At 43.8% G+C, this 17,432-nt stretch overlaps 1 protein-coding gene across 1 annotated transcript in view; it reads right to left on the reverse strand.

Moving 5' to 3' along the window:
* Positions 1-604: 604 nt before the first annotated feature.
* The window catches only part of MED12L (mediator complex subunit 12L), a 319,746-nt gene continuing 302,918 nt past the window's right edge, over positions 605-17,432 (reverse strand). The window contains exons 41-45 of the mRNA XM_081234367.1: positions 16,063-16,295; positions 14,477-14,633; positions 11,696-11,773; positions 3,333-3,414; positions 605-672 (exon numbers count right to left, since the gene is read on the reverse strand). Coding sequence (XP_081090493.1) covers positions 620-672; positions 3,333-3,414; positions 11,696-11,773; positions 14,477-14,633; positions 16,063-16,295 — 603 coding nt within the window. The 3' untranslated portion in view covers positions 605-619. The remainder of the gene's footprint in view (positions 673-3,332; positions 3,415-11,695; positions 11,774-14,476; positions 14,634-16,062; positions 16,296-17,432) is intronic.

Here is a 17,432-nt window from a genome sequence, read left to right on the forward strand (position 1 = left end):
CTTTTGACCACAACAAAAGCAAAGAAAAATCCTACATAAATAAGAACAAAGTTCATAAAGTGCTTAAGAAATTACAAACATTTCAAATTAGAGCGATGCAAATAAATGTCCATTTCGCCACCAAAGGTGAATGCAGAATAAATGGGTCGCTTTCCTGTCAAGATCTGACATGCCTTTCAAATCAGTAGTTTGGTCCGGCACAGTGTGCAAAAAAACCCAAAAACAAAAACAAAAAACCCCCCAAAAAACAAAAATACCAAACTTCATCATTAAGGAATACATAAATATTTTAAATCCACCATAATCCATTCTCTCTATAACTACAAGATTCAATAAAAGCACCAATTTCAAAAGGTCTGCTACCAAACTCTTCCTGGCATAGGCCCACACGATCCACATTTTTAAACCTACTTTCAAATTGAATGAAACAAAACCAAACCACACCTTTTCCTTTACTTTTTGTTTAAACACCTTTGTATGAAATGTAGTGTAAAATATAGGAAAACGCCAAAGAAATGAAAGAACAAAGGGACATTTCTAAAGATGACTAATGCATTAAATGTGATTTTCTATTTTTCAGTGCAAACAAAAAATTTCATGTCTTTGTCCTCTTCCAGACTCAGAAGTGTGAAGGGTGCCCGTAGGGAGTCACTCCTTGCTGTGGCTGGTTACCTAATGAGAAAAAGAAAATCCAATAAAATTGCAGATGCAAAATTATGCCACAGATCAATGGCACGTTCTTGTCACTGTTCCTCTATTCCTGAGGCTGGTCTGAAAGACTGACTGGTCAGGAAGTATAACACTAGCCCAGACACCTGTGTGGCCAAGGTCTTCATACCACTGCTCGATTCATTCTGCAGAGGGGCCACCTCTACATCAGAGTCCCACAGTGGCTAGCAAGAGGCCTTGGGATGAGGGTCATTGGCCCATCAAAAGTCTGTATCCCTGAACTAAGAAACATCTCAATACTAACATAAAGGACTGTAAGTATCATAAAACATGAAAAGTTCTGGAAACTTCATAAAAGCACATCAGAGATTCTACTTTAACACTGACGTTATAATAGGTGAGAGAGAAGTAGCTTGAAAGGGGCAATTTTCTGCCAATGGCCATGGATACATCAGAGAGAACCGCGCAAGAGTGTATGCATGGGAGAGAGGCTATGTGTGTGACCCGAGTGTGTGCCTGTGCACATGTGTCTCTGTGCACACCTGGACAAATAAAGAACAGTGAGTAGGTTCAAAAAAATGACACAGGCCTAGAAATAGCTACTGCTTGCACAACTCTGGTGGGACTATTCAAATCCAAAGGCCCCATTCACATGGATTATGGCATAAATGCAGCCGGCTGGAGCTGTGCAGTGGGCAGCTCAGCTTAGCTGCCCTTATTCAACAAAGGAGGCCGGCATCAGTGCTCATGTCAGGCATTAGAATATATGTTGTGGTTAAGAGGTGGGCTCTGGAAGGAGACAGTCTGAGTTTTAGTCCCAGCTGCTAGCCAAGTAACCTTGGGCAAACGGGAAAATGTCCCTGTTCTTTAGTTGTTTCCTCATCTGTAATACGGGAATAGCCATAATACCTCGTCGCATGAGGTGGCTTAGGAATCAAGTGAATTAATACATGTAAAGTCCTGGGTACAAGAAAGTGCTCCAGAAATGATGGCAAAAAAAAAAAAAAAAACCCCAAAAAACAAAACAAAACAAAAAACTGCATTCTGTGAGCCCTTGGAAATAGGAACCAAGAGTATGCTCCCCAGATAGGTGCTACTCCATAAAAATCGTAGGTACATACCTCCAATCACTAGAAACAAAAATTAAAATATAACATGTTGTCTCTACCTTAAAATTATATTCTCTCTTTAGCCATGCAAAAATGTGAACTCTGGGGACTTCCCTGGTGGCGCAGTGGTTAAGAATCCGCCTGCCAGTGCAGGGGACACGGGTTCGAGCCCCGGTCCGGGAAGATCCCACATGCCGTGGAGCAACTAAGCCCGTGCGCCACAACTACTGAAGCCTGCGCACCTAGAGCCCGTGCACCACAACGAAGAGTAGCCCCCGCTCGCCGCAGCTAGAGAAAGCCCGCATGCAGCAGTGAAGACCCAGTGCAGCCAAAAGTAAAAAATTAAAAAAATAAAAAATGTGAACTCTGGAGCTGATGAAACACAGTGAAATTTTAACCACATGTGTGTTTAATAGACCACACCGATTGAACAGTTGTTGGAAAAGATTGACATGATTTAACTGAGGGAAATCTTTTTAAAGGAAAAGAACAAGAACAACAACAGGCCTTGGCTGTGCCCTCGGAGACACAGGGTATAAGAGAGGCGTTCCCTCTGCCCAGGGAAACACACGGACAGCAGCCAGGCAGGAAATTAAGACCAGAGCCAAGCCGCCCCGCCCTCTCCGTCATAAACTGACCCTTTTCCCTACAATATCCCACCAGAACCACACCACTGCCTTCAGAACTCGTGGCTCATCACTCTGTACCTCAGAAGCACAGAATCGAGAAATTGCTAGTCTCCCTGCCCACTGTATGGATCAACAACTGCATGATCCAGATCATGGTGATAGAGCTGGCAGCAGAATTTAGGTCTCCTGACTTCCAGGCCAATATTCTTTGCATCACAGGGGCCTCGCTCCCATTTCTAAAAGAGTTGCCCATTCCGTGACTCCAGCACAGGGCGACTGGATTCATGGGAGCAGGCTGCTGGCACTGGGGTGAGGTCCGATGAAGTGGGTTGTCGGCATGCGCCCTAGAAAGGTAGCACACCAGCACGGCAGCAAGGTTAACTGGGGAGAAACACTGTCCTGCGATGCTGCCTGCCACGTTACAGGTCTGGCTTTCTCTTAGTTGCTATCAGGAAGGGCAGGGTGGTGCCGTGGTAAGAGCAGTCACGGCCCTAGTGACCAGGGGACAGGTCTGGTGCTGGCCTCTCCATATCTGAGTCTTGGGGGCAGTGGGGGGGGCACCTAGCCTGTTCCATCGTACTCTGGAGGGTATCAGCCGAGTTGTTCTCTGGGACATCTAGCTTTATAAGAAAAGCACCTGCCGTTCCACAGGGAGCCCGGCTGGAAAGAAACATTCCCAGACTCAAAGAGAAGCAACAGGAAAACATCCTGGCTGAACTCAAGGAAAAGACTGGGGCTCTTCCGGAAAAGAAGCATTCAAACCAACACGAACAAAACGAGAATGGCCCGGACTTAAAACGAACCCAAAAACGGCACCAAGGAAGGCAGTGTGCATGCCGTTTCTGAGGAGCTGCCACCTGTGTTCTGCTCACTGGCTTGTGTTTCGCGTCCTGGGAGCCATCTGTTCCTGACGGAGGGTACTTACTGGAAAGCTGCTTCTGGAGCTGCCGCACCAGAGCGGCCGTCTGCTGCTGTTGCTGGGTCTGCTGCAAGCCTTGCCTGGGAAACTGTAATCCAGAGAAAGGAGGGAACTCAGCGCTCAGCACAGACGAGAGCAGAAGGTCTGCAGCACGCTTTGAAGCCCAGTGCGCGGACACTGACCTTCAGCCAACCCTGGTCGACACCTGGGCATTACATGAAAGTGCCCCATCCATTCCAAAACCCGTCTCCGGGCGGTGACCTAGCCTTTGCTGGGAGAGCCCTGAGGAAGGGGCCCAGCCGTGCCCAGTGGTTCACATATCCGTTATCCTTCACCAGTTGGCTAGTCAGTATCACCATGTTACACACCACTTGCACCAGCAAACTGGAAGCTGTCTGGTGGGAGGATTGGGTCAAGCCCCACAGGCCTGGCCTTGGGCGAATGGAGGCAAGAGCGTGGTGAGCGGCGCAGGGGCCTGGACTCATCTGGGACTGTGCCCTCCTGCCTGATGGAGGATGAAGGTCGGGGGTGGGGGGTGCGAGCCCAGGGAGGCGCCGAGGACCACACGTTAAGGCGGGGCTGCCTTCCAGGCTCGTACACGTGCTGGCATAATGTGAGGGCCCGAGGGCCCCGGTTCTAGCCATTAAGTTGATACAGGAAATCGAGGTGGTTACTCCAAAGAGGGGAAAAAGAACCTGTTTGGCGGAAACGAAATTACCTTTGATTAAAATCACTCATAGCGCTGGTTCACTTTTTTCCTTGACCTTCACATTTCAGGCCGTCACTCTGTCCTTCCTTTTCTTCTTTCCTTTCTGTCCCTCCCCACCTTCTTTCCCCCTGGCTTATCACTGTCGTAGCAAAGGATGTGTTCTGATGCAAGGGTATCATAATCAGATACACATCGGAATGAATTAACGTACCTCCATAGGCCCATCCCCTACCCACCTGGGTAGGGAGTGCCGGCCCCCTGGCCTCCCAGTGAGGGCAGGAGCACCCCCAAGATTGCAGGACAGGAGCAGAGTGAAGTCGGGAGGGAGCAGAATAAAGTTCTGGGGTTTTTTTTTTGTTTGGTTGGTTTTTTGCCAATTTCCTTCCTACTGGGTCTGTGCTGGTGGAACGCATCTCACCCTGGGATGCCCATGGCGCCTGTCAGAGGCCCTCTCTGTTTCTTTCCTTCTTGGCCCTCTGGGACCTGGGGGTAGTAACTGCTTCCAGCCCCGGCTGTTTCATCATCCTGAGTGTCCTTTAACCCTGCCCATACCTCTATAGTCTTCTTTTAAAAACTCAATGACCCAATATGAGTGCAATATCTATTTCCTACTCAGAGCTTGCAAATATGGCTGAAAATAGCCCAGGACCGTAGTTAGGGTTGCCAGATTGAGCAAATGAAAATACAGAATGTCCTTAAATGTGAATTTCAGATAAACGATAAATAATTTTTTTGGTTCTAAGTACGTCCCAAATATTGCATAGGGCAAATACTGCATTTAGTATGAGTGTGTCCCATGCAATATTTGGGACATAATTCTACTAAAGAGTTAATCATTGTTCACCTGCACCTCAAACTAATTGTGAGTCCTGTATTTTATTTGGCAATCCTAAATTAGAAGGCATTGCCGGGTTAATTCTTTTAAAACCAAGTATTTGGCATGACCACTGGCTCAACTATGTCTCTTCCATTAGACTATGGGTGACTGTGGATAGACTTAACTATGAAACATTCATAATACACAGACTAATCAAGGTCTACAAAGTACTCCATAATCAAACATACTAATTTCTGCAGGAAAATACACAAATAGTCCAATCAGGTAAAATAAATGAAAAGAGCTTCAAGTCCATTCAGGTGAGCTTTTCCTACCAAAGGAATTCAGGTCAGGTTTGCCTGTTCGGTGAAATTGCAAAGAAAATTTCCATTTTTAGAGGTGTCTGAATTTCGGAAATAAATATAAGGGATCGTGAACGTTTACTGCTGTTATTCTCACTTTCAGATGAAGAAACTGAGGCTCTGAAGGCTTCTGTCACTTGCCCATGATCCATGTTTTAAGTATTGGGGCTGGAATTCAGACAGCTTTCTGGATTCAGAGCTCAATAACCATGATCCAGTGCTGTCCTTAGTTAGAACTTTTAGCTTCCAAATATTGATTTATTTGAAAATAATCAGATTTTCTAAATGGTTGGCTGCAAAGGCATCTAATCTTAATTTATCAGCTGATTAAAGGTACACAGTGCATAAATATTTAACATTTATTTAAAACAGGTCAATAAATAGGTCAACTGAGGTTTACTAGAGGCCTGAAAAACCACTATCTGTGTGTACTGAATCTTCGCCGCTTAAGTGTGATAAATGAAGCGGGAACGATTTTTCTGGACTCTGCATACAGGACATGGTCCCAGTTTCTCTTACCCCTGTACCTTTGCAGATGTTAATCTCTCCTCCTAGAATACCCTTCCTTCCCTTTAACCCTACCCTACCCACTCCTAAAAATCTTACTCCTCCTTCAAAGATCAGCTCAAGCACTCAGTGACTCCCTCAGGCATTTGAAGAGTGAATCACTGCACCCTCAGCACCGTGTAGATGCCTTTATTATGAAATATGGCATAACAGGACAATTGCCTCTCTCTCTCTAGGGTTCTGGGTTTTGAGCTTCTCGGAGGCAGGAGCTGTCCTGGGCTTCAGCTTCAAGCACAAAACACAGATCTCAGTAACGTCCGTCACACATCACCCAAGGCGGCACAGTCACTCTCCAGCAAACCATTCTCTGCTGAACTGAAAAAGGAATTTAAAAATGTCTTTGATGTATTTTGACCAGTCCCTGTTGTGACAACACGTTTATTCAAGAACACTTAACTTTTCTACTCAATCCTTACTAAGGTAAAAATGCATCACTAACGAATAATTTCTATTTAAATAAATGTCACTGAATCTTTTTTGTCTCAGAATAGCTGACTTACGGGGGCTCATCCTTTCAACAGCAGAAGCAGACACTGACTAATCATGACCAGCAGCAGCAGGGCTGATTCAGTTAGTGATGGACCTTTAGCTGCCTCAGAGCTTGTGTAGACATCTCGCCCTCTGAACTGTGTTTTCCTTTGCATATGGATAATGGGTGGGGTTTTTTTCCTTCATTGCCGTGACATCCAACAAATGAGTTATCCAAATCCAGGTACTTTTCTGGACTCCAGGGACACCAAAGTGAGTAAACACAGTCCTTGCCTCCTGCCGCTGTGTCCTGACACCTGTGACCGCACTACCAGTCAGCAAAGGCACAAAGTACCAAGGCAACATTTAGTTTAAACCCGCACTGCCGACTGACAGGATCCACAGGCAGATCCGCGTTCCTCTGATGGACAGAACACAAATCTTCATCCGTATCGGCTTTAGCACAATAGACTGTAGCACTTGCCCAGGCCCCTCCACGGAGGGCCTGGACGGAAGGACACGTGCTCCGGAGGGCACACTCAGAGAGGACCAGCCGCTGGTGGATTTCAGAGTATTTAGTACGCATTCATTTGCAAGTTAACTAGCAACTTCAACTGAGCCTTTTTTTTCTTTTTTGATCTGCACATAGTATTTAGTGGGGGGGGGGGGAAATTAAAAGTATCTGGCCTGTTACCACAAATCTCCCAAGAACGTCTTCCCCAACCTCCTTCCATAAATACTACTTCTCTTTTCTCTTCAAAAAAGAAAAAAAGAAAATTCCAAATTCATGCAAAGGAAGGCAACCTGGCTCAATAAAGTTCTATGGACCGAATTTCTTCCATTTGAAAAGGAGAATAAGATTTTCTGGCTAATTCTGAATTCCAGAGGCATCCTGAAAAATTTCTCAATTTCTCTGACTGGAACATATGAATTCCTTGAGGAAGATTGTAGGACAATTCTACCCCACCTTTGACTAAAAGTTAATGCAATTATTTAAGTAACTACTGCTGCTATTATGCAAATTTTTTAAAGTATATGTTCAATATAATATGATACTGACACAAGGATCAGTCAGTTTAAAAAGCCAACTTTCTGGGCCTCCCTGGTGGCGCAGTGGTTGAGAGTCCGCCTGCCGATGCAGGGGATACGGGTTCGTGCCCCGGTCCGGGAGGATCCCATATGCCGCGGAGCGGCTGGGCCCGTGAGCCATGGCCGCTGAGCCTGCGCATCCGGAGCCTGTGCTCCGCAACGGGAGAGGCCACAACAGTGAGAGGCCCGCATACCGCAAAAAAAAAAAAAAAAAAAAAAAAAAAAAAAAAGCCAACTTTCTAAAGCTTTCTGTTAGCATGTTTTCCAGGTCACCCAACTAGGGCACCCTAAGTTTACGATGAAAAGATATGACAGAGCAGGATGGTGTAAACATTATTTTCTTAAAAGCTGGAAGCAGCTTTAAAGAACAAATCGTGGCCTGCTAACATAGTTGAGTCAATTTAATCATAACAACTCATGAGCTTTAAAAGTATTTTTCGGGCTTCCCTGGTGGCGCAGTGGTTGAGAATCGGCCTGCTAATGCAGGGGACACGGGTTCGAGCCCTGGTCTGGGAAGATCCCACATGCCGCAGAGCAACTAGGCCCGTGAGCCACAACTACTGAGCCTGCGCGGCTGGAGCCTGTGCTCCGCAACAAGAGAGGCCGCGATAGTGAGAGGCCCGCGCACCGCGATGAAGAGTGGCCCCCACTTGCCACAAGTAGAGAAAGCCCTCGCACAGAAACGAAGACCCAACACAGCAATCAATCAATCAATCAATCAATAATAAATAAATAGCCAAGCATTTGAAGCCCTTTAAAAAAAAAAAAAAAGGTATTTTTCAAGTCAAGAACCATAATTTAGACCAAAGCTAGAGATGTCAAATATAATTCTCCAGCAAGGGCACCCATTCTCTTTCCAGATGCTCTTCCTTCACAGAAGATAAGTGACTTAAGTAAGCAAATGACAACTCCAGATTTAATTTGGAAGCACAGGCTTTTCTTACACTTTCTTTTTCTTCACAGAAAAGTTCTCTCTGTTTTTTTGATGACCCTTTCTGAAAAAGCACTAGCTTCTGTTCTAAGTTAGTTTTGTCACTTAGGTACACATTTTTCATAGCAGTGACCAACCTGCCTATAGGGGTGTTGATGATCACTGTCCCACAAGGCCCAGCTGCTGTTGTCAACAAGGAAACAGACTGACAAGGGACTAGTCAAAAAGCAGTGAATCAACTGCAAATGGCTTTCGAGGTCCCCTGCATTCAACCTCCTCCTCCAAAGCTTCCCAAACTTCTCATATTCCTCTTGACCTCTGTTATGCGTTAAATTATGTCCCCCGCCCCAAAAGATATGTTGGCATCCTAACCGTCAGTACCTCAGAAAGTGACTTTATTTGGACATAGTCTTTACAGGGGTAGTCAACTTAAAGCGAGGTCACTAGGGTGAGACCTGATGACTGGTGTGCTCATAAAAAAAGGGAAATTTGGACACAAACACATATATAGGGAGAATGTCAGGAGAGGCTGATGGGAAAGATCAGGTGGTGTGTCTACGGGCTGAGGAGTGCCAGAAACTGCCAGTAAACCACCAGAAGCTAGGGGAGAGGTGTGGCTCAGGGCTCCCAGAAGAAAGCAGCTACCAGATCTTGGACTTCCAGCCTCCAGAACTGTGAGACCATACATTTCTGATTGTTTAAGCCACACACTTTGTGGGACCTCGTTACGGCAGCCCTGGCAAACAAATACAACCTCACTAATGCTTCTACTACTTTCCATTTGACAGCTTCCGATGATTCTAAGCCATCTGGTGGCAGGAAGCAAGCCTGGCATGTCCCCGCTGTGCTCCATGACCTTGGGCAGAGGGCCAGCCTCCACTGTACATACTGAGTAAGCACTTGTCAACTTGTGGATGTCACCAGATAGCAGGAGGGCAAGTCATGAGGAAGGTGGTGGCTGTGTTAGCACCATCCCTCCTCCCTTGAGACTGCATGAAGCGCAGCTGTGAATGAATCAGAGCTGGCGTCTCTTCAACAGCTGGCTCACCACTCCAGTCTCCAGCAAAGAAACAAACAGAGAAGGAAGAACACTGGCCAGTAACAAAAACTGGATCTGCTGGAGCTGTTTATAATAAATATATTTATAACATCTATAATAAATCTTAGTAGAACTAATAAGAAAAGGAACAGTGCCTAATGATAAAAAGAAATATAATATTTTTGTAAATATTGCTGAGGCTTTGTGGTATTGCTCTTCTGAAGATATATAATTAGAACTTTTTTCTGATACTTCTATTTTATTTTATTGCAAGAAGACAGAAAGAAAAAGAGCAACAGAATACATATCAAAATATCCCCAGCAGCACTATTTCTGCAATTGGAAACAATCTAAATATTCAACAGTAGGTGGGGTGGTTAAACAAGTAATAGCAGAGCAAGACAATGGACTGACTTCACAGCTGTTCAAAATTACAAACATGTGGACTAAAAGGATATATAAATAAGTACGCTGTAATAAAAGTAGGCACAAAAAAGAAGAATTATGATAATACAAAAATCCAAGATCACTGACCATCCCTATAACTTCTAATTCTGAAATTACCTGAAATCTATTACTCTAAGCGATCAATTAGCCCATCTTAAGACTCATGACGTACAACATGACTGCCTTTGTACATATAGCTGCTGCCTAGATTATAATATATTGCTCTAAACATCAAAATAAGACACTATGCTTCTCAAGGTAGCTTTTAAAAAATTTCCGCTTAAAAGAAATAAAAAAGCCATAAAAAGCCTAGTGTGCATTTTACTCTCCATTACGATTACCGTGGATGAAGGTCTTTGTTTCTCTGGAACTACTCTCCTATGAATACACTGGGAAACAATCATGAGCCTGACCTGACTGACCCACTCAGTCCCTGGGATGGAAGTGTCTTAAGCCAGTGAGGGAAATACAACCTACTGCATTAAAACATGTCAATACTGTCTTAGAAGTCAAAACTGAATGTGCGATGTATACTCGCTACACGCCAAAAATTATTAAATATTTATGACACTATTAGGAGAGTAGAAAGGTACTAAATTCTGCTGCATGAGATATGCTTCGTTCCAGGGGAGCGTGGGGACAGGGTCTCCCCTCAGCTCTGCATCAGCTGATCCTCTGCAACCATAACGAAGAAGTTTGAAGGCAACTTCTACCCTAGTCCTGTAAATTTAACTTTGTGACAGAATCAAATGTTTATTTTCTTACCCTACCCAAAATAACGAGTACATTTCATGATAAGGAAGAATTTCCTTAAAAATGAAGATCAAGATGGCCCAGGCAGAGGCTTATAAAATATCCTCAAGGTGTCCTATTCCAGTCCTTTTTGGGCATTCTCAGCCCTTTACCACCTAACTCTACTCTATCCCTACTAATATACTATAGCCCGGGCCATACTGTTCCTTCTTTACTACAAATTGAAAAACCATCTATCTCTCAAATCCTGTCCTGGAAAGAGTCTACGTCAGTATTTTCCAAAGTGTGAGACACATGCAGTAACACAGCTCGTCTGAGGGGAGGTACTCACTCAACTCAGGTTGCCGAGCTCCCTGCAGAGTTGGTATTTATTTTTACAGATAGTTCCAATGTGTGACAAGCGATGTGACCACTACCGCTGAGAGGAGTGATCAAATGCTTCTTTTTAGAAAACATTTATTTAAGGAAATAGGAAAAGAGGCAATTTAAAGACAAGTAGCAGGTAAGTAAGAAAGAAGGGATGTGGCACTAGCAAAAGTAAAAGGTACTGAGGCTTGGACCACGTTGATTGGTGCTATGCGTATAACATTTCAAAATGTGATTTACAAAGCTACAGAAGCAAATTATAAGATTACATGAAAATGTCATGAAATTATATGCAACGAATTACATGAAAATTCTTGCAGCAAATGCTAACCGGCTAAACTAGGAGGTCCTTTTACATCAGTAAAGGTAATATTTTAGAAAGTACTCTCATGCTTCTTTGGGATTATAGTGAAAACTCAAAGCCAAGTTAAGATAATCTTCTAAACATATCCATACTAAGTTATCATTTTAACACTGTTTAGAATAAAACTTGGTTTCTCAATATAAATATTTAGTCCACGGAACGGAAAAGTCCGAAGAAATTTAAAGAGGAAAAATTACATAACCTACTGAACCCCAAATATTTATTTATACCTTCTAGGAAAACAAATATACTGACTACAACAGTAACACAACCCTACTCTGATGAAGTGCTGGGGAGAAACTGCTAGGGTGTATTTAGGCTTTTTCAGTTCTTAACAATCTCACGGGACATGAAAAATGCAATCTGCCTTTAAAGAACACCACCAAAAAAAAAAAAAAAAAAAAGGGAAAAAGGAAGAAGAAACCCACATGTTTGGTTTCAGAACACCAGGCCTTACCAGAGGCTGCTGGGACTGCATGGTTTGGAGACCGAGGGTCTGACCCTGGGGCTGCGAGGACTGCTGAGGCTGCTGCATCTGGAAAGAAAGAACAAGAATTATACATGTGAAAATAGGAGGTTAACGTCCGTCATTCCAGTTCCCTCTCCCCATACGCCTTTGATCTAATTAGTCTGCTTGAACAAGGATGACGCACACCTGCCTCCTCTGTCTTTGTCTTCCCAAACATCGTTCCTCCTTCAAGGGTAAGACCTAAATCTGCTCCGTGTGCTTCCAGACTACTGCAACCCCAGGGATCTCTTCTTTGCTAGTCACAGTGTGCACAGTCTAAACCACCCTACACTGTCCAGGGACATGCTTTGTACTCACTGTCTTAATTCCTTTCATGCCATTTGCCCTTCCACATATTTCATTCCACCTTACGCTATCAGGTGAGACAAGGACTGCTCGCAAGTTATCTTTTCGTTCCCTATGGTACCCAGAGGAACTCTTGAATTTAGATTTTTTTTTTTTTAAAGGAAGATGTAGACGTGAGAAGTTCTGGCCTAAATTACCAGCCTAAAGTCATAAATTGCGTCCGTGAACGCTGGCTCAAATACATGGCTCTTGGAAAACTTGTGCAAGTCACAAGAGAAACACAGACTAGACGTCCACCAGGGGGAACATCACAGAGGAGAGGGAAATATTAAGAGGTGGTTTGTCTCAATGACCTTTAAAGTCTCCTCCACCCAAACGCTTCATCTTGAGGATGACAGCACCAGACTTCTCTTCAGCCTCTGCATGTTTCCAACTTGGTTTGCATACTGTCCCTCAAATTCTTTGTCTTCTTTAGGGCAAGGTAATCAATAGTTATTGCCAGAAGGCATTTTTCACTAAGAGACAAGGGTCATGGATTTGGAATCCTAGCTGAGGTCTGGGCAGGCCATTCCCAACATGAACAATGCAAGTTGGACCAGAAACACAGCGACTGCGATAGGAAGCCAATTCTCCATTGGACTCTCTGCGAACCCTTTCAGGAAAAGTCACCCCAACTTTGTAATTATTAACCTGTTCCTTTATGGAGGTAGTCAGTCACCAAAAAAGGAATAAGTATAATTCAGATGCAGAAGCAAATCATTTTTCCTTATCTCCCAGGAATGTGTTGGTAATGCAAAAATTATCAGAAGGACACACCATGTTAATTGGGATAAAAAGTACACATTAACCAATAAGGAAGGTTTTCAAAATTTGCAGCTTTAAAAAAATGCTAGTGTAAGATAGGAAGTGGTAAATAAAAAAATAATGTAATAACTTTCCTCAGTGATCTGGAAATGAGAAATTTTAAAACAGAGAGAAATATAAGTATCAGTCCTAAAAAATTCTGAAACCTATACTTAGCACTTGGGAAAATAATTATTTTAAGAAAATATCACTATGAGTATCAATAGTCATAATAATGGTAGTATTACAAAATGGGTGCTTCACTTGCATTTTCATATTTAATTTTCACTATACATTTAAGAGGTGGGCACTAGAATTAGTTCCATTTTATTTATGACAAAATTAAGGATTAGAGGGTTTTTGACCACGCTGGAGATTTTATATATGCAATGAGTGGGATTGGCCATCTATAGGCCACACTCCCTCCCAAACCAATTACCATATGTTGTTCAATTTTGTGATACAGTTTTTTCCACATTTTAACAGGCAAAAACTGGGATGCAATTCATGGCATCTTATAACTGTGAAGCCCAGTTTTGTTGAAGATTTGTGGTGGCTTTGGTCTGTCGAAGTGTTGGCATTGCCAACCAGAATTTTTTGGGTCATACTGAATACAGACCTCAAACTCATTTGAGCTAATGGTTCACATATTTTCTTCCCATCACCAGTGTCAAGGTTGAGACATGCAATTTCGTTTGCTGTCCCTTTCTGCATGACAGGTTTATATCTCATTGACCTCATACGAAGAGTATAGCCCTTGGGTACCCCAGTTCTACTAGAGTTCCCATTCTTGGTGCTGCTTTCTTTTCCTTTCTTAGAAATACATAAAGGGACAGTGCATCTCAAGTTGGAGTGTTGATAAGATGAGAGTCCACTGTACAGACTCATCAGGCAATTTCCAACCCAACAACACAGGATAAGCTTGCTAATAATAAAGGCAAATGGAACAGATAAACATAACAGCCTATATCCCCTAAACAAGGGAGGGAGAAGCCAGAATGCGTTAAGGGGAGGAGCCCTTTATCTAGGAGACTCAAATATTTATGACAAATCAGTGAAGGACAGCTCTCTGGATTCTACCAGAGACAGGATGAAATATGCCTTTGAAGTATCCTACCTACGTAACTCCAACTTCACAGCCCAATCAGACTAGAGGTGTTAAACAGAAAATTTTTTGGATTACAAACTCCTCTAGAAATCTGAACAAAAACTCTGGATGGCTTGACTGTTTCTAAAAAAATACACATATAAGAAATTTTGAACTCAAACTGCATGGCCTCTAGTTAAACAGTGACTGAGGAAGCTGAGGCTTACACTCTTAAGAGAAAGGCATCCAGCTACCCTCCTGAACCTTTGTGAAAGGGCAAGGATGGCCTGCAAAATGTACTCTTCTGTCCACGACCTGGTAGATGCACAGAGAAAGGAAGACCCCTGCCGAACTGGAACTAAATTACAGCAGTTGGGCCCCAGTGCCAAGTACGCACGATTCCCTGGAATTTGGCAATTGAAGTCTGAAGGGTCTGTTCTTTCTTATGACCGCTGAGGGCCCCGCGCACATTGCACTCACTCCCGGCTCCATACCTGGAGAAGCCTCTGCTGCTGTCGCACCTGTGGCTGTCTGGGCCTCACTGGGTCCTGAGACAGGGACACCGAGGGAAGGTTCGGATGCACGGAAGTCAGCACCGCATCGAGTCCTCCACCCACCAGAGGGCTCTGCTGAAGCGACTGATGATTCAGTCTGGTCAAGAATAAAGAACTTGTTTTCAGGCCCAAGCATACTGTCAAATGTTTATAATCAGTGCCACTGGCCCATTGCACACACTCACAAAGAAACCGTCATGTTCAATAATCACTATGTACAATTCAAATGCAATAAAGACCAGTGGTTAAGGTAACCTAGATTCCCAGGGACACATGGTATCACAGGTATTCAGACAGCAAATGGCACAGGTGGGATTTCAACCCAGAACTTCGGGGCTCTGAAGTTCAAGTTCTTAGTTCAAGGCAATATGCTATGCTGCCACGTATTAGACAAATCATAAACATGATGCATGGTTTCCAAATTCATTTATTTTCCCAAATGTGTTACCAACGACCTTGCCAACTTTCCAAACAGTGACTACTTAGAGTTGACCTACAATCTTTGATGGTAACACACGGGAGTCCAGCTGCTGTCCACTGTAGTGCAGCAACCTGCATGAAACTGAGTTCTCCTAGACCAATGCCATCCAACAGAACTTTCTACTGTGACCGAAATGTCTCCACCTGTGCTGTCCAATAAGATAGCCACTGGCCACCAGGACCAGCTGTATCATTTCTGGGTCTCAGTGCAAAATAAGAATGCAGGGCTCTCTGATCAAAAATCAGTAAGAATTTCAAGCGGGTGACAATAGAGCATTACGATCAACCATGCAGGTCTTCTAAACACAGCGCCCTATGTGACTGTGCAGGTCACACACCTGAGAAGCTGGCCCTGCTGGCCACATGTGGTTAGTGAACACTTGAAGTGTGACTAGTGCGACAGAGAACTGAGGAGCTTTAACTTAACTTTAATTAGTCTAAATTTAAATAGCCCACGTGGCTGGTAGCTGCTATAATGGACAGTGCAGTTATACACTGTATAGTACGTCTACAAGATCCAATTAAAGCAAAAACTGAGTAACAGTCTTTCATGATCCGGTTTTGCCAGCCATTCCTGAGGTGGAAAAGGTAGAAACTAAGACATGTAACAAAAGTGTTACGGGCACCGTGCACAACGAGTATTGCAATCACAGGCTTTGTGGCTCTGATCAACATATTCTAGTAAGGCACTGCTAAGGGTAATCAACAATTTTTAATCTTAGATATTTATTGCCAAGAAACCTTTTTAAAAGAGGAGGAAAAAAAGAACATTGGAGCTAACATAGTGGTATCATTGAAAAATATTGCACAAATACTATGGGAGATGTGAGTCAAACAATAAGGGACTTGAACGGAATAAACAAGATGGGGCATTGCTTCTTTTGAACCACAATCTGGATGCTGCTGAAGATGAGATGATGATGAAAGTTATATGCAAATATGCAAGCTCATAGGAACAATGATAAAGCACCATGTCCTAGAAGAAGCACGGTAAAGGCGAGAATTTGAGTGTCCACCACTGTCATCATTATTTCCATATGCATCACCTCTGAGAGCCACTCAGGGGCTGCAGGTACGGCGACGCCTGCTGCTGAACGTAGCCACTCGGCGGCTGCTGCTGCATCTGTCTGAGTCTTTCCATTAGCGCCGGGTTGGAATGCGCCGCCGGATAGGTTCTGGAATTATAGGTAGGAGACAGGACCACGCTGCCAGCCTGCTGCTGAGGGGTCTGCTGCAAAGGCATCTGCGTTCCGTACATCGTATAGCCCTGGGGCATGGTCTGCAGGCAGGCACAAGGAAGGAAGTCAACGTTTTGATTTGCCCCCAGCTTTCCTATCGCTAAGATATCGAGGGCAAACACAAAGCCAGGAGGAGCCCCCTGAAAGTCGCCGGTTCTCAAAGACTCTTTTAAACTCAAAATATGAGGAAGATCACTCTGGAGGCAGAGAGAAGAGCCCGAAAGTTATAGAATGAACTGTTTGTGTACTGATTCACCAGAGATTTCAGTTAAAGAGCAAAATGAATCCTCACTTGGTTAAGAGATCAGTTTTAAGCTCAGTTGCTTATTTTGAGGAATGGAAGGGCAGGTTTCTGCACAGAAATAATCAGGCAAGCGTCTCTACCTTTAGTGCACAGATGGCATCAATGTTCAACAGGTCCCAAGCATCACTATGTTGTTTCCAAAATTAACCAGAAGAGTTACTCATGCTCAATGTAAATTAAAATCATGGAGTACACTTTCCTAGTACGTAACTACACTTCCTCGGATCTAATGAACTTGTCTGTAGTAACCAACCAGTTAACAAGTACAAAAACAACAAAAACAATCAATTACCTTAACCAGAGAATAAGGGTGTCATTGGTGACTATTCAATAATCTCTAGTTCTGGTTGGACTGCAGCCTGTTTCAGCACTCTACCAATAATCGTTAATATATGAGTGGCTGATTCTCCAAATCTTGACACCCAATGTAAATGAAAAGCTTCAGGTTCTGCTGCGTCACTATCTACAATTTACAGAACAGAGTGCTGATTAAAATAGAAGAGGACTGCTCTTCAGGTCCTCAAAGTACCACATTTGAAGGTAGTTGAATGGCTCTGACTTGGAAGACAGAGTGGTGGACAATGACCTTCCTGCAGGCAGCGTGCAGGGATGCAGGCTGTGTGGCTCGGTGCCTGTGAAGGCCAGCCTTGGCCTTCCTTTCAGCTGTGGACACAGTATGAACCGCTGGCCTAACTAGAGGCCTTGCCAACATCCCCGGCCTCCTGATTATGAGAGGGATAGAGTACAAGGATATGGAAGCAGAAATGACAAAACTATTAGAAAAAATAGCTCAAGATTTGCATCATATTAAGGCAAATCTATCATTTGCTGGGTAACTACTGTGTATCTGGTGCTTTGCTAGTTCCATAGGTTG

The sequence above is a fragment of the Mesoplodon bidens genome, assembly GCF_964165515.1.
Source record: "Mesoplodon bidens genome assembly, chromosome: 5".
Taxonomy (NCBI): Eukaryota; Metazoa; Chordata; class Mammalia; order Artiodactyla; family Ziphiidae; genus Mesoplodon; species Mesoplodon bidens.